Source organism: Hesperophylax consimilis, chromosome 29, assembly GCF_061612785.1.
Source record: "Hesperophylax consimilis isolate HC1 chromosome 29, BYU_Hcon_1.0, whole genome shotgun sequence".
In the NCBI taxonomy this organism is placed as follows: Eukaryota; Metazoa; Arthropoda; class Insecta; order Trichoptera; family Limnephilidae; genus Hesperophylax; species Hesperophylax consimilis.
In genome coordinates, this window is record NC_142864.1 from 19,106,489 (window position 1) to 19,125,350 (window position 18,862).

At 31.4% G+C, this 18,862-nt stretch overlaps 2 protein-coding genes across 2 annotated transcripts in view; both read left to right on the forward strand.

Annotated features, from left to right (window-relative positions):
• The first annotated feature begins 709 nt into the window (after positions 1-709).
• The window catches only part of Abcd1 (ATP binding cassette subfamily D), a 160,749-nt gene continuing 142,596 nt past the window's right edge, over positions 710-18,862 (forward strand). Inside the window, exon 1 of the mRNA XM_089649322.1 lies at positions 710-1,060. The gene's annotated coding sequence lies outside the window, so the exon portion shown is untranslated. The remainder of the gene's footprint in view (positions 1,061-18,862) is intronic.
• On the forward strand, positions 6,620-8,424 carry LOC149409958 (myb/SANT-like DNA-binding domain-containing protein 3). The gene is made up of 6 exons (XM_089649181.1): positions 6,620-6,919; positions 6,993-7,218; positions 7,316-7,454; positions 7,711-7,782; positions 7,971-8,081; positions 8,174-8,424. The coding sequence occupies exons 1-6, from the start codon at positions 6,900-6,902 to the stop codon at positions 8,392-8,394; spliced, it is 789 nt and encodes a 262-aa protein (XP_089505307.1). The 5' UTR covers positions 6,620-6,899; the 3' UTR covers positions 8,395-8,424.

Sequence of the window (18,862 nt, forward strand, 5' to 3'; positions counted from 1 at the left end):
AAGAGGTGTAATTTATGAACGAGGTTTTCCAATAAGAGGTGTTATTTTGATATTTTTCCTTTAAAATATCAATGGTTTCGTTGCTTGTGTGGCACGTAGCGCCGTCTTGTTAAAAGTAAACGTTGTCCAGATCAATATCATCCAATTCCGACCATAAAAAATCATTAATCATCTCTCGATAGCGCAATCCATTCACCGTAACTGTTGCTCAAGCCTCATTTTCGAAAAAGTAAGGTCCAATGACTCCGCCGGACCATAAACCGCACCAGTCACGCGTTGAGAAAAAAGAGGCTTTTCAACAATAACTCTTGGGTTTGGAGATGCCATAGTCTCACTGGCTGCGAGACTATGGTACTGTCTCTTGGGCGATTTTCACATCAAAAAGACGGAAGTTTCGATTGCAACAATTATGGCAACAATGATACCTTCTTCGTTATGATGCATTCTCCCGTCGGAGGTCAGAGAGTTCAGAAAGACGTGAGTGGTTTATTTATGCAGACGGTTCTGAACCTGAACACCTAAAATTCTCGTAAAAAATACGAAAATTTGGATTCAATAATCGATATAAAGAGCGAAAACATTGAAATTGCGTTTCTACTATACTAATATAGAAACATGACATATAAAACGCAGACATTGGTCGCAAATGCGGGAGGCAGTTATATTTACGCATAAAAAACTACGATGTTAGGAAATGGGGTAGGTACTATCCGCATGAAAAAAAATCTATTTTGACAGAACAAAAATTGCGCAATAGTTGTTTTTGGTTTCTGAAGGAGCGAGAGCAAGCGAGAGTTTGACAGTTCGCGCGAAATGACAGCGCGAGGAGGGGAATGATTCATGGCATTCACACGAGATACAATGATAATAATTAATATTATTTTACATGGCTTTTCCCTCCTCCTCTCGTGAATCAGTCAGAGTCGGAGCCAGCGCTCGCGCAGGAGTGTTGTGTGGTTCGCAAGGTAATCAAAAGTAAAAGTTGCGTTCTTGTGTCAGTTTTTTGTGCCAACCAAAGGAATACAGTTCACAAAGCAATACTGCGTCTCTGCAGAACTAGGTGAGTGTTGACATAACTTTAAATAATACAAAACAATCGTTGAATAATAATATATTTGTTATTATAATATTACGACTTCAAATACTAATGCCATGATTATTTGTAAAAAAATAACTCGAGGGATCAAAGGCTCGTTAGATAAATGGTTTAGCCTTCAAATAATGGTAACGCAATTCGTATAATAACGTTTGGTAACGCATAGATATAATTCCTTTAATTTGAGATTGAATTTTCGCTTCTTTTTATTAGGTTATGATAAAATCTGACGTGGAGATGACGGAATAAACAGTTTCTGACGTTACAAAAGGACGACAGCATGGCATAATCAAGTGAATCTATTAGTTTTAGATAGATCATGTTGCTGTCTGTATAATATACTGGTTTAAACTAGAGAAATATGTTTATAATATTAATTAATTATACTTATCTGATTAGCTTAGATGTAAAATATAACAAACACTCGATATCAAAGAAATTGAGATAAACGCAATTAATTTATTAAAATATATTGTATCGTACATGTTGTATTTCATGTTTGAAAGTTTGCAATTTTTGTTTAGGTCAGGTTAGGTTAGGTTAGGTTTTATAGCGTAATTTATTAGTAATTAACACAAACACACACGTGAGACGAGGAAAATAAATTAAATAAGACTCCCCTTCAGAAAAATAAAAACCGGAGTCAAAATTCTGTAAATATTAATATTATTACCTCATTTTGAGATTCCATTGTCCCATAGGCTTCGGCCATCCTGAAGAAAGGACACAGTATCGAATTAGCAATGGTCCAATTCCGTGCAAAATCATGTGTTTTTGGTTTGAAAATTTGATCGCTTGGAAATATTCCAGATGCTTTAATTAAATACTGGTTGTAGAACACGTCTTGACCTTTAAAATAGTCGAGCATTTTTTTTTATAAGTCTTTTATAAGCCCAGAAAAAAATAAAGTATCATACATATAAAAACTGCTTTGGAGTTCAAAATCTCGTACTTACGAACCCCTTTTCATGTATGGTTTTATTGTACAGTGAGGCAAATTTTATTCTTTAGAAAATGATCGAAAAAAATCTAAATTTATGTGCATGAACTTCGCAAAATAAAATAAAACACACTTTTAAGCGATATTTTTTTTCTTGCATAAATTTAATGTCAGGCGGCTGGTTGGTAAGCGGAAATTTAAACCTTATCGCCATATATTATATACAGAGTTTTCCAATAAGAGGTGTTATTTTGATATTCAATCGTAAAAGATCAATGGTTTCGTTGCTTGTGTTGCACGTAGCGCCGTCTTGTTGAAAGTAAACGTTGTCCAGATCAATACCATCCAATTTCGGCCATAAAAAATCATTAATCATCTCTCGATAGCGCAATCCATTCACCGTAAATGTTGCTCCAGCCTCATTTTCGAAAAAGTAAGGTCCAATGACTCCGCCGGACCATAAACTGCACCAAACAGTCACACGTTTTTTTTCTTATCCTATCGAGAGGCTTTTCAACAATAACTCTTGGGTTTTCCGAGCCCCAGATGCGACAATTTTGCTTTTTGACGAAGACACCGAGTTGGAAATGGGCCTCATCACTCAAGATGATTTGCATTTGATTCACTCAAGTGAATTTTAATAATTTCAATGCGTCATTGAAGCTTGTATCGTTCCATTTTTATTGATGGCGTAGTTTCTACTTGTCAAATGTCAAAAAATGACAGCTTCAAAAGTAACATCTACCGAAATAGCGGGCTATTCAAAATAACACCTCTTATTGGAAAACCTGTATAAGGAGTGTTGTTGTAAGCGGCCTGATTCCAAATGCAAAGAAATTAACAATAACACTCGTCTTCAACTTAATTACTACAAGAAACAACAATTTATGTCGGGGAGATGTTAAATGATGCATTAAAGTTCCATATTTTTTTTATCAAAGTTATGTTTGAAGGTTAGGAAATTAAAATATGAATTGACTGTCAAGAGTTGAATAAAAATGAACCAACGTGTTTATTATTTATATCAATGTAATGGCTGTAAAACCTTGCAATACACTAATTTTGTGAGTTTTGTAGTGTTTCAAGGTAAAGCCATGTTATTGTAAGCGTTCAAGCAACGTTGTATGTTTTATTTCAAAGAAAAACTGTACAGTTATATGTGTCAATAGTAGTTACTTAGGTAGCTATCTCTACGGCTGCCATTGGTCAGTTAGATGTTTTGAACAGCCATAAATCAGCTACCGATGAAATCCAAGGATAAATAAATAATTGGTTTATTGGATAGTGGTTCTTGCAATATTATGCTAATTTTGCTGTTAAAATCATTGTTATATTAGACTATTTCATACAAAATATCGTTGTGGATTTTAGGCTAAATTACATAATAATGAATATCTAAATTTATTTATTTATCGAAGACAATATTGGCGATTCTTAAACGAAAATTTTAAGGCGATGCCATAAGTGAGTATTTCTCAAAAAAAGTGTACATTTTGGAAAAATAAAGTGTGCCTAGAAACAGTTCAAAAATTACACATGTTTTTAATTAATCATACAAAAAAAATATGCACCATTTTGTAGAATAAATATTAGGCTTTAAAATATCGAAGAATTAACATTACAATCGTATTAATTCGCAAATATTTTAATTTTTTAAAAAATATCGATTTTTACCTTCCATACAAAATAAAATTGCCACCCTACCCACCTCATTTGTTTATACTTCATAAAATGCGATAATAACGTTATAATATGTGATTTTTTGTAAGTTTTAGGGTCTTAATTAAATTTAGTTTCTGTACAAAGTAATTTTCTATGGGGTTTCATAATAAATTGATAATTTATGCACAAAAAACAAAGTGAGACATCATCATTTACTTTTTAGTAACTACTCTTTAGTTACGTTTTATTAGTACTTCCACCGTAATTTTTGAACCCATTCGTATAATTTAACATGGGCAACACTAGCCTCTTTCTGATTAGTTATTGGTCTGACTTCTCCGCCATAACATTAATTGTTAAAATCAGTAACAACGTGTTTCTTTAGTGGGACCACTATTTCGTAACAGGAAATATTATAGCCTTTTTTCACAAAACGGTAAATCTTTTTCTACTCATCTTTTTGTAATATGTGCGGTACAAAGATTGCTAAGCTTACATATTAACACTTTTAAATTTTATCAAACCATTGACTTTTTATAAAATAAATTCTTATTACAATTTCGTAACGTTTGTTATGAATTTTGTAACGTAACGAAAAAGTTCAATGTAAAGCTGAGTGTACACAGTTACAACGTGATTAAGAAAAGTAAGTATATTGTTAGTGTATCTAGCATTTTTATGAAAGTCTTATCTAAGTTTGGTAATAATGTAATATATTATGCACAATGAACAAATATACATATGTATTTAGATATAATAGGAAAAAAATAAAATTTATTATACCATAGAGCAGATCTGTTGATGGCGCTGGAAAGTAGGTAGGTTGTAATACAAAGGATGCGCTGGAAATTCCTGATGGTCAATGGCAGAGCAGGTGTCGTCGGACTTGTATGTTTTATTATCGCGATTATATGGCATTATACATAATGACAAGTACTTGAAGATCAAGCTGAGCCGTCCAATACTGGTTTTATTTTAAATAAGCTTGAGGCACTCATACACAATATCCGTTCTACAGGCGCTCTATACAATATTTATAAGTGCCTTAAGTTTTTTATAAAAGCTTATTTTTATATAAATTTATTTTTATTTACTCTGATAAAACCATAACTACAGCATAACTTTTTTTTAGGAATGCCCCCAAAAACCAATGCCGAAAGGCAAAAAGCTTACAGAGAAAGACTGAAAAAGGAAAAGCCAAATAAATATGAGGAAATCCGAATTAAGCATTTGACAAAAGTTAAAGAAAATATCAAAAAGAAAAAAGAACTTCTTTCAGAAGAAGAAAAAGAAGAGCTACGAGCAAAGTGGAGACAAGCCAATGATAAAAGAATGAAAAAGGCTAATCCTACGACACAAGAAAATAATACATTTGATGGTAGAAAAAATAATAAAAAAATCCTAAAGGAAAGACTACAAAAGATGACTGAAGAAAATACTCGATTAAAAAGTCGAAATAAGAATTTAAGACAGTGCTGTAATCGGATGAAAAGGCAAGTGAACATTCTGAAAATATTATTGCATAAACAAACTAAGACTAATAATGATGCTATTCCCATTGAAACTGGATTATATTATAAATCGGAGATGTTATAATAGGAAATAATAATGCCATAGAAAATAACACTGATATTGAAAATATGAATAGTGAAAATGAAATTGAAGATTCTCACAAAATCAAAGATAAACCATGTGGAGTGACTATTCTTAAAAACGAAAAACTGGAAAATATTCATACAAAAAAGAAAGTGGTTTGTAAGGGCCTTATCTCTAAATCTCTATCACTAAATGACTATATTCATCCGCCAAAGCGGAGTGATAAACCAAAGACTGAAAAACTGACTGTGAAACCAAAGGAAAGATTTCAATTATTATAAAGATGAGGAAGAAATTTATAAAACGCTAATGGATAGTGATTCAAACTAAATAATTGTATGTTATTAAATTTTTAATAGTTTAAACAGTGCCTGTTTTTTAATTTCTTAAGATTTGTTGAATATAGTGTTAGGTACTTCAATTTGGGAGCTGATAATTGATTAAAAAACATTTATTTATACTCCCTTGTTTTTTTTAAACTCCTTACAACGGGTATAACAAAATACAAGTATTTGGGTCGTGAGCTTATGTATGTTTGTAGTATGTACAATAAATAAAAAGTAAAGGATAATTACTTACATTTAAAAAAGACGACAACTAAATTAATTTAATAAATAATAAAAAAAGTAAAATAAAATTTGCCATTGTGTAAACAAGCCTTATGTTTACTATTTAGTTACGTCTTATGACTATTTCGTAACACTATTTCGTAACTACATTTTCGTTACGTACATTTATTTTGAGAAATACTCAAGTAGTAATGCAAAATCATGTGTTTTTGGTTTGAAAATTTGGTCGCCTAGAAATGTTTCAGATGCTTTAATTAAATACTGCGAGTAGAATACATCTTGGCCTTTGAAATAATCGAGTATTTTATAGATAAGTCTTTTTATAAGCCCAGAAAAAAATAATGTAAAGGCATATGAAAACTGCTTTAAAGTTCAAAATCTCCTACTTACGAACCCATTTTCGGTTACGATTTTATTGTATAATGTGGCAAATTAAGTTATTTATAAAATGATCGAAAAAAAATTAAATATTTATGCCTGAACATCCACAAAATAAAATAAAAGGCACTTTTTGGCCATGTTTTTTTCATGCATAAATCAAAACAGGCGGATGGTGTTAAGCGGGAATTTAAACTTTATCGCCATCTACGTAAGGGTTGTTATTGATAGCGGCTCAATTTAAAATATTACACGACGTAGTGCATCGCTTTAATGTTTTTGTTAAAAGAAATACTAAATTTAGCTACTTTTTGTAGATTTTATAGAAAGGTCAATTTTATTGCAATTTTACTTCTAAGGGTGGGTTTTTTCATTTACCTTTACTTTTAGCAGTGCAGTTTACAGTTACTTTCGCAATACATTTGACATTTAAGGAAAAATGAGTTTTTTCACGACGCCAACTGCTAAAGTAAAGGTAAATAGGGATGACAGCATGATAACTAATCTAATTCCCAAACTTTTGTTTTGGGAGCTGTTCATATATTTTTTTCATGTGGCAACTCACACATTAAATGTCAAACATTCTATGAATTCTATGCGTATTGCGTTGTTTATGATTGTATCTTCTGGTGTAAATATTGTTATTTAAATAATAATAATGAGTTTTATCGTCGAAAAGTAAGTAAAAATTCAATTAAATTAATATTAATAGTTATTTTTCAATATATAACCAATGTATACATGTTTGCAGCGAACGTGGAAACAATTTTTCGGCGAGGGAAATCGACATCTTAAAAGATTTGCTACAAAAATATGGAGCCATAATTATGTGCAAGAGATCTTATGCATTGGGCTCACGTGACAGGGAAAAAGCCTGGAGCTCTTTGACAAGTGAGTTCAATGCATCGACAAATGTGCTCCGGACAACGAAGCAGCTAAAATATAAGTGGGAATATATAAAGCGTGTTGCTAGAAAGGTATTACAATCACTACTCATTTGATGTTATCTCTCATCTATTCGTGATAATTTCACTTGTTTATAATTGAAAAAAATGTGTGTTTTGTATATTTTAGGAAGCTGGAAAGCAAAAACAGTCACAGCAAAAAACAGGTGGTGGGCCTCCCATTCCGCCAATGTCGGAAACTTCTGAGTGGATTTCGGGCATTATAAAGGAATCCATTGTGGGGATTTCCTCAACATACGATGGAGATTGTAAGTTCTCATAGACACGTCATATTCCTAAGGAAATAAATGTATATCATGTGATGTGGTGTGTAGATGCAGTAATGTGGATTATCTCTTGCCGCGGGGTGTGGTGATGAATACTGTTGTCTCATTATTTCATCATATTTTTCATGCAGTTTACAGTTATTTTTATATAATAACAAGTTAAACTTTTAACAAAGGTGATGTCTAAAAAAAAAACAAGCCGGTTTGGTATTTATATAAATATAATTCATCTTTTCAGCTACATCAAACACAAACAGTTCTAAATTAAGCGCTGACAAACTACAAATTGTACAGCAGCTCATGGGTTCAGGTAAGAAATTCTCTAATTTTATAATGTTGTATAGATGCTTGAGATCCTTGCGGCCAGGCAGATAAACATGTAATTTACAAACTTCAATCTCAACCTGCAAAGCAACCGCCCGTTAAAGACTTGCTCCCAACAACTGTCATCATTTCTTTAAGCAGAAGTTTAAGTACATAGCTATTTTTTGATTTCAGAAGAAAATCCTGGAATGGATATACTTCCATGTCAGCAGTCATCAGTGGTAGATGTTGACCTTATAAATATTGAAAACCAGAATAATTTCCCAGCAGAAACTCCCTTGAGAAGTAAGTGGAAACATTTTTATCAATAAAAATTTGTGTATAAATTAATTTATGAATCCAATAAATAAAAAAGTGTGTTTATTATCTTTTTCCAGACATTCGCAAAAGGTTTCATACAAAAAATTCCCCAAAACAGACAAATCTTTCTGTCAGCACTACTAATTTAATAGAATTGAAGGGAGAGAAATTACAAATGGAAATAAATATGATGAAGCGGGATAATGAAAGAAAAGAAGAAAAACATGCTGTTGAGATGGAAAACTTTGAACTACAAAAAAAGTTTAGAAATACTTATATTACAAAAACAATTAAGTGAATTTAATTGTTAATTAAATAATAAATAATACATAAATCATATTTTCAAAAGAGTGCATCATTTCAATTCCTCGTTTTCTTATTTCTTATTCCATATAATGTGCACAGTACACACTGCACGTGAGTTACAAGTGCGAGGTACAATGGTTTTCACATTGCGTCTCTGACAGCCAACCAAAAAAAAAAATATTTTTTTTTTTTTTTTTTTATTTATTATTTAACATTATAAATGATAACAATATGCAGACTTATAAATAATTTGTTCATTATTATTCTATTTCTCCATAAGTTGAGCTCCAGGAGCTCGTGTTTATGGGAGGAGTCTTTACATTTAGTTCTAATGATTTAACAATAATCAAAAACTTTTGAAATAAATACAAACATAATATTAACATAGGTACACAAATTAGAAAATTGTTTTTTAAAGATAATTAAAATAATTCATCTTTTTACAGATTAAGTAAGCGTGAGGAAATTAAGGGTACAATATATCAAGAAAAATTTAGAAAAGTAGTTTTTTTAAAGACAATCAAATTAATATATATTTTTTACAGATTGAGTAAGTGTAAGAAAATTAGGGGTACAATATATCATTATCCAATTTTAGGGACTTAATTAACTTTTTGAATTGTTCATAATTCACAGTTTCGGTTACACTAATTTTATTTTTGGACAATAATATATTGTACCATCTCACACCTAAATACGAATAGTGGTGCTGAGCCGTGGTCGTTCTAAGCATAGGAATGGCTATTAAGCCATTTGTTTTGAATCTATTGCTTATGCTATCTGAGGGGTGAATTTTATAAATAAAATATTCTTTATAAATTTGATATAAGGCGATTCTCTTATACAATTCTGTTATAGATGGTACATTAAATTCCTGAAATATCTCTAAAGTAGGGGAGTCATATGGTTTTCTAAGGATGATTTTTATAATTATTCTTTGAATTGTAATTATGGGCTGTAAAGAAGCCTTAAAAGCCCCTCCCCACCCAATAATCCCGTACTGCAATAAGGACTGAATTAATGCATAATAGACAATTTTGATAGTTTTCTTATTTAAAATATTTCGTATATTATAGAAAATATAGATAAGTTTTCTTATTCTTTCAACAGTGAGATTAATATGGTCTTTCCATTTAACATTTTTATCTATTAAGATACCAAGATATTTTATATTGGATTTATGATTTAGTTTCGCGCAGTCCGTATTACATGTACCGTCATTTACACAGTTTTTAGAATGAATTGTTATGTTAATTAGGTTATTTGGCACATCTTCTTGTAGAGTGAAAGGAATACAATATGTTTTTTCTGTGTTAAGTGATAATAAATTGCCATCGAACCAATTTTTTATAACCTTCATATCCTGATTCGCTGCATTGGTAATTTCGTTCCATGTCTTTTTTTCGATAATTATTGCAGTGTCGTCAGCAAAGGATATAAGTTTACCATTAAGTGATAATTTAAACATATGGTTAACGTAAATTATAAATAAAATTGGTCCAATAACAGTCCCTTGGGGAATTCCAAATTCTAAAGTTTCATCTACGCTAAGTGAGTTATTAAGTTTTACTTTTTGGTTTCTTTGAGTTAGATAGCTTTGCAGCCAATACCTTACCTTACCAATAATACCGATATCATTTAATTTATTAATTAGTTTTGTATGGGAGATACTATCAAAAGCCTTACGTAAATCAATGAAAATGCCAAGGCATTTATTTTTTTTATCTAATGCACGGTATATAGTTGAAGTTAGTTCTGCAATGGCATCATGAGTGCCTAGTTTCTCTCTAAATCCAAATTGGCTAGGACTAATTATTTTATTATTTTCAATATAGTATAAAAGTTGCTTTTTTACGATCTTTTCGAAAATTTTTGCAATGTTTGAGACAACAGATATGGGTCGATAGTTTGATATTTCTTCAGGGCTGCCAGATTTAAAAACGGGTGTTACAATAGATTTTTTATAAACGGAGGGGAATATTCCACTATTTAAACTAATATTTATAATGTGTGTAATTGGAATTAATAATTCATTATAATTTTTCAACATTTCTACTGTGACTCCATCAAACCCTGGTGCAGATGCACCTTTTAATTCACTTATAATATTTTTTATGTCATCTGTTGTTACCGGTTTGAAAACTGACAGATTATTTTGTTTGTGACAGTCCTTTTCGAAATTATCTATTTTATAATTTTCATCAATCCGTGTAGCTAAATTTTGTCCGACGTTAGCGAAATATTTATTGAAGGCATTAGCACATTTTGTCGGTTCCATTAGGGCATTAATAGAATTTTTTCCGATATTAATTTTTTTAATTTGAGTTTTTTTGTTTTTTCTACTATTTATTTCATTTATTGTTTTCCATATATGTTTTACATTTTGTTTAGCCACATCAATTTCATTTTTGTAAAAGTTTTCTTTAGTTGTTTTTAGTAAACAGGTTAATTTGTTCCTAAATTTTTTATAATCTGTGTATATTTTTTTATCTAAGGGAAATTTCTTTGTCAAGCGATATAACTCTTCTTTTTTTCTAATAGACACGATTAAGCCATGTGAAATCCATGGTTTTATTTTTTTGAATTTTGATTTAATTTCTATGGTTTTAATATCTGTTGATGCTGTAATATAATTGCATAGTATATTATCAAAAATATTTGCGCATGTTTCAGCACATGTTGATTCTAATACGGAACGCCATGTTTCTGTTCTTATTTTTAGGCTTAATTTATGATGGTTTAGTGAATTTTTTGTAAAAGTATTGCATTTTGAATCAATATAATTATTAATATTAAGTTTTTGTATATAGATGCAAGTGTGATGATCAGTAATATTATTTTTTAATATTATCGTGTGTAATTTGTCGGTATCTTTAGTGTTACTCCATATGTGGTCGATACAAGATGGACGTTGACCCGTAATTTCTCTAGTATATTTATTTATACACAATATGAAATTCATTTCCGTCATATAATTGATAAATTCAGTTTTTATTCTGTTACTATTTTCGTTTGAAACATCTATGTTGAAATCGCCGATTATTGTTATGTTCTGTTTATTTTTTTTTGATAAGATAATGCTTCTCAATTCATCCATAAATGTGTACTCGTTTGATCCGTGTGTTCGGTAAATTGCAATAATATTAAAACACATTTTATTTACATTTAGATTAATATCTAAGCAATTAACTCGCTGCATAGGTACTTCTTCCACTGCGATGTTTGAATAGCAAGATTTAACAAATACAACAATACCACTATTTCTATTAATAGCACAAGATGTTGCGAAGTAGGTATATTCTGGTATGCAAAATTTATTGTATACGTTGGTGAATGCTTCCGTTAAAACTATAACGTCCGGTTTATGATTTAGTAAATTAATTGAGAGTAAAAATTCATTGAAATTTTGTTTCATTGATCTGATATTTAAATGGAGTACAGAGAATGAATTTGTTATTTTATCCACGATTTTATTACAATCTTTTAAAGTATGACAAATATATTCTGAAATATTAAGCGTTTTATCTAATTCCTCAGTGAAGAAATTATTCATTTTAAAAGAAATAAGGAAATAATATTGTTATAACTAATTGTCAAAAATGAATTTGATTTTGATGACAAACTATAAATTAGCAGCATATGTTCACGGATAATATCAAGGTTGACTTGAAATAGTTTTGGTGACAATATTGAACAACTTAGCATTATATTACTAGTGATGATATTATGAAGATGATACATACTATGTAGTATATTAATTTTGTTTTGTATAAATAATATTTTACAAACATTAACACTTTGAGAGTAGGCTAATATTTTAATGTTGTGTTTTTGTCTTAAAATTTTACAGAAATAGTTAATTAAATATTTTTTGGATATTACTGATAAATCGTTATCTCTTCGATGGTAGATTAATAACATTGAAATGTTTCTCAATTGTTCGAAAGTTTTAATATTAATAGCTAAATTGTGCGAAAAGTCAGAAAAGTGTGAAAAGTCAGAAAAAAAGCGTATTTGAAACAAAAATATAAAATTTGGTATTGAGTCTTTAATCTTGTTAAGAATTTTAAAGTTAGTTATTAAGAATGTTAAAGTAGGTACATACCTATTCATAATTTATACGCCCTTGGGCAATAGTCATCATTTTTTTTAAATACATACAATTTTTGCTATTTGCTTTATGATTTGTATCGTTTGTTGACTTGAAAGTGTTGTTTTGGAAATCACAATTTTTGCATTTCTCTTCTTTGTTTTTATTGGGACAGTCTTTCCAAGGATGGTCCATGGCGCAGTGCAGGCACGAAGCATTCTTGTCCTTATTAAAGCAGTTGACAGCTGAATGTCCAAATCTCAGGCAATGGAAGCATTGCATTATTGGATTAGCATCCTCCACCCGCACTCTGTGGTATCCAATATTAATTTTCTCTTTAGATATGAGATATTTCCTAAGTTTTCCACTTGTTTCGACTATATAGTTTGTAAGATTGTTTTGTCCTTTTGGTTTAAGCATTTTTACTAATTTTACTGAGTTTTTCGGATCTTCATCCATGATGATTTTAATTCCATCATTTTGGGTTATTAATGATTCTATTATTTCTTCTTCTGATAGGTCGATGGGTAGGTTTCTGATGAATAGTTTAGGATTTTTTTTTTCTAATTCTTTCGCGATCATAGTATTTTTGAAGACTATATTTATTTCTTCTGTTAGTTTTTTTGCGTGATCCTTTTTGGGGCAAGAGATGATTAGTTTCTTATTTGATGCTTTTTGTACTCCATTTACTGCAATCCCCAAATGCGATGTTTTAATTTTTTTAACTATCATGTCTCGAATATCATCAGATGTTGTATTAGTATTTTCACTTGCAATTATTAATGAGTATTTGGCCTCTGGTATAGGTATTGAGAAGGTTGACTTGTTGTACGTAGTATTAGTTGATTCCTTTTTTTCCTTTAAATAATTTTCAATTTTTTCTGAATGTTTTTCTTCATTTAATATAAGTTTATTTTGTAGCTCAATTATTTTTTCTTGTAGTTGAAGTTTTTCCTTGCACCATATTTCCTCTAGCTGGTGTATATCTTGTTCTATGTTACTCCTTTGTTTTGCCTCTTTGACAGATGAGCATTTTCCTATTTCAATTTTAATTGAGTCAATTAATAATTGGACACTTCGGTCCATAATGAGTTATTTTTTTTTTGCGGGCTGTCTGGTGACTAAACGCAGCCAGCCTGCTTTATTTTTGCAACAACAATATGTTAAACTGGGTATCACTGTGGTTTGTGGTTACTGAGTTTATCGAAATTTCTGTCCGTGCGAGCTGCACGGCAGCAGAAACTAGACTATATATTATACAATATATGTATATAAACCTCCTCTGCTTCCGCCACATTCATACTTCTATGTATTGAGTTGGATCCTTCTAATTTCTAATGAATTTATGTCAATGAAAACCTGCAAAGGGTCACTTAATGGAGTACTGTAAGAAAGTGGTTATCTATGTTCATAAATATGAAGGATACAAGGAATAAATACTTAGTGGTCAAAATAGGAATGAATGAGTGCTTCCCTAGCATTGCTTCCAGAGGTGGTCGGCGCACCGCTGCCACCGCCTTCATTGTTATCCATTCGGATCATATCTGTCGAGCTCAACATACATTTCCGGATCTACCTCAGGAATGTTCTTTTTTAAACAAATATTGTGTAAAACTGCGGTGGCAAGTATGACACTTTCGATTCTGTTTTGATTTAATCTTAATTTGGTCGCAATGCAGGGAAAACGTCTCTTCCAGACACCATACGAACGCTCTACTGGATTTCTGGTGCGAATATGGCATCTATTGTATAGTTCCTGCCCTGGTGTAATTGGATTCCTAAGAGGTGTTAAAAGGTAGCGCTGCACGCCATAACCCCCATCTCCCAAAATTACGTTGCTTCCAAAATCTCCATTCTCCAACCTGCCTTTAATGTTGCTACCATTAAAAATGGTGCTGTCATGGCTAGCTCCTGGCCATCTACATACAATATCCAAAATTAGTAGATCAGCATTACAAATTGTTTGGACATTGTATGAGAAATAACCTTTACGGTTTCTGTATAACTCCGCAGTATTTCCACCTGAAATTATAAAATATTGTAGTATATTCCAATTGCATAAATATATGCGAAAACCAAATATTACTGTTTTGTCTCATTTACATTCATACATACTCATCTATTTTTCTGACTCCTGACATGGCCCGACTTAAGTATCTGATTCACTTGATCGTGCCACGTCTTCCTCGGGCATTCCAGACTTCTTTCACCATTCACATTTGCGTCATATGTTCTCCTTTCCTTTCTTTTCCTTCTTTCTTCATTCATTCGCTCTGCATGCCCAAACCATCTGAGGGCCCTTTCTTAATCTTACTTATTACAGTTAAATAAAAACACGAAAAGCTTATTTACCTGGAGATGTTATTGGTACATGGGTACAATCGATGGCTCCTATAACATTTGGGAATTTGGCCAATCTATGAAACTTTCTGTTATTCTCTAACATTTCAGCGTCACTTCTGGGCATTGATATAAAGTTTTTATTGAGTGACGCTATCGCCTTTGACACATTGAAAATTATTTTACATACTGTACTTTTGTGTACATTTGCAATGTCCCCAAGTACTCTTTGCATTGAACCAGTTGCATAAAACCGCAAAGCCAGTAACAACTGTTCAGATGGTTTGACAGCATTATTCCTAAGGAGAGAAAGAAAGTCATTATCATTCTATTTACGTGATGTAATTTGAATAAATTGTTGTAAAAATGTTTGTAATTTCATTTTATTAACCATTACTTACATATCGGTGGGAGTACATATCATATCTGCGATTAATGTAGTTAAAAGTCGAGCAGTTTCCTTATTGACACGAAATCGGCAAATAAAATCATGATCTTCCATTAGATGATTAGATACATGTTCCGACGTATATTATGTCGCTTAACACGTCGCGTCATATTCATTACAACTTCATCATCAGAACTTGAAGAACTGTCACTTGTTGCAAACATTTTGTTAAGTAATATTGGTAATATATAATAGCAAATACCGCCAAATAGCTACAACAAAAAATAACCTCTAAACTCTTGAACTGTCACTTCGGCAATGGCAGCCATTTTTTACTTTACAATTAGCATTTACAGCACGGTTGCCTAGCTGTAAGATTGTAGGTAAAAGTAAACGGTAAATGTCAAATGAAAAAACTCATTTCTATGACTTTTACTGTTTACTTTTACAATTAGCATTGCATTTAGCATTCTCGGTAAATGAAAAAACCCACCCTAAATCTTTAAATTTTACAGTCAATTCAGTTATGGAACTATGCAGTAAATATAATTATTAATCTGTTTTGCTAAATTTAAAATTAATTGCTAATCAATTAATCACCACTGAATCCAGTTTTACTTGGTTTTGTTTTTGCACGTTTTAGATAGATACCAATTCTCTGGTTCGCAAAACAAGTAGATTCCATTTTAATTGATTATTAATTTTATTAAGTTGTTTCGGTAATATGGTGTTTTTACAAATTTCCCAGAAGCGTTTTGAATTTTTATGAATATGAAATAAAATAGTGCTGGTACATTCCTAATCTGTTGGAAAATGTCGTTAAAAACATTTATGGAGAAAATTCGACAAGGTCTTTTTTGGTAAATATAAATATAGCATATTACGTGTTTATATGTGTAATTCAATATAAATCTTCTAACAATAATAAGAATAATATTTGGATGATTTGTATAGCGCCGTTTTTGTTTTTTCGTTTCTCTCGTTTTTGCAAAATCACCTCAAGGGCGCTGTACAAATATATAATACATTTCTTCAATGATTTATGTTATTACTAACTATTTATGGAGATAATATACAGTACCATACTTACCTGGTAGGTCACTTAAGATTAACACTTAATTAACATTAACTAATTGTTTATTAGCGAAATTTAGATACAGGATTTAGGACGTTGTTGGAAAATTGGATATAATTGGACTTTCTTTCGGAATGGTATATTTAATTTACGGGTATGACAGCTTAAAAAGGTAAGTTTCTAGTTTAGACCTGAATTCTGTTGTACTTGTTATGGATCTTATTTCTAAATCTTTAACCTGGATATAGTGACTCAAGATATAGCGATACTCGGTTATATTGATTTCAGATATTGTGACACTCGGTTATGATGATCCCTGTTACGGTTACACTCGACTACACTATCCCAGATATAGTGTCGTTCTGTAATAGTGAACACAGGTGTATTTACAGTGTGTTATAATGACACTAGTTGATAACGACCCCAGATTTAGTGATATTTGGTAATGGTGACCCCATATGTATTGAAATTTTCTTATCGATAGCGACTCTAGTTATACTAACATTCGGCTTTAGTGACTCCAGATTTGGTGACACTTCACTACAGACTACAGAGTAACTCCAAATATAGTGACATTCTGAAATAGTGAACACATTTGTACTGACATTCTGCTATTTATAGTATCGCTAATAGTGTTAATATAATGGCACTCAGTTACAGTGACTTCAGATAAAGTGACACTTTTAATAGCAAGCCCATATGTATTAATTATTGTAAGTCTGCTGTATGACTGATATAGGAACCGTCGACTTTAGTGACTTCAGATTTAGTTATACTCAGATGTAGTTGCTATAGATATCGTGACATTCGACTATAGTGACCCTAGATATGGTGACTTCAGACATAGTGACACTCATCTATATTTACTCTGTATGTAGTGCCACTCGACGATATTTACTCCAGATGTAGTGATAATAGTCAATAACATTCTCAGACTTTGAGACATTTATCTCCAGTGACATACGATGTAGTGACACTCATCCATAAATTTATTACTCGAGATATAGTGACACTCGATTATATTTACTCCAGATATAGTGGTAGTAGTCTATAACATCCCCAGACTTTGACACTTAGCTACATTCACTTCAGATATAGTGACAATCAACTATAATTAATTACTCTAGATATAGTTACACTCGACAGCATTTATTCCAGATTTAGTGAGAGTAGTTCGTAACAATCTCAGATATAGTGACACTTTGCTGTAATACATATGGACACGTACATTTCCTCTTTTCTGCAATATATATATAACAAAGCTTAGCATAATTATTTTAAAATTTAGAACGAATTAGTATTTTATCTTTTAAACACATTTCCTATATTACGTATTAATATAATTATGAATACATTTATTTTATCTCTACTTAAATATTTATACATTTTTAATCTTTAATTTTTCATTCCGTGTGTTTCGGTTCACATCCATTGGACCTTGGGCAACTACGTTACTAATTAAATTAGCATAAAAATAGCAAGGAAAACTTTCAGATAAATATTACTGTATTTTCCAGATCTGACAGATTTTATCGTTTTTGAATTTAATCAAAACTGGTTAAAAATAATTAATTTAAATGTTATCTTCAATTTTTTGTTTTTTTAAAAAAAAATTTATATAAGATATATTAAATAATAATAATAATCGTAAGTTTTTTAATCCAGGATATGGGGAGGTTGGTGCAATCCCACACGTCCTACATTGGTTATGTTAATAGATATATTATAGTAAAATGGTGTAGCTAAAAGGGTCGCGGATTATAAAGATCATTTATGAATGGACAATCGTTTAAAATATTACTTATTATTTCAAACAAGATGCACGCGACAATATCATCAGAAGACGAACACGGGAAGAAAGTGTGCGTCTTTAGCTGTCGGAGGAATCATGTTCCAAAACAACTCTTTTGTTATTATTAAAATATGCACAAATAAAAAGCGTAATATATTATTAAGGCAGGTGCATGAACATTTGTTCCGATATATTAGGAAAAGACTAAACGTTTATCAGGAAACGGACTGGAATCGGACGGATGTTTTATAAATCAGCAATACTAATTATTCTACGTGTAGTAGAGGAAACGATAATATAGGCGAGTCTTGGCGGCGGAACGGAAGGAGCCGACGAGTTCCGTCACGCTACGCAAGAATCGACCTTCCCCGCACAGAGTTTTGGCGGCCGAGCGGTCCCTTAAAGAGGCGGTTTTGTCCCCCCAAGTCGCGATACAAATGTTTCACATCAAAATAGGATTAAATTAAATAAAGAATAATGTCGGGCGTGGTTCCGGAGGCCATCAGCCACATTACTTGAATGAAATCTTATTTCTTGGCTTTTAATAGTGTTTGCCGAGTAACGAAAACATTTTTTCATCACGCACGAGGGCGTTTTGGCACTTTTTTAATGCAATTTACTTACAGGTAGCACACAACCTTACGCGACGCGTTGTAGTTTAGTGCTAAAATTACGAAAATGAAAGCACTACAATTGGCTTGCCTTTGACTTGCCACTTTGAGATTTGAGACAAAAGTATTGCAGCGTGAATATCGTCGAAAGTTTTTGGCGTGAT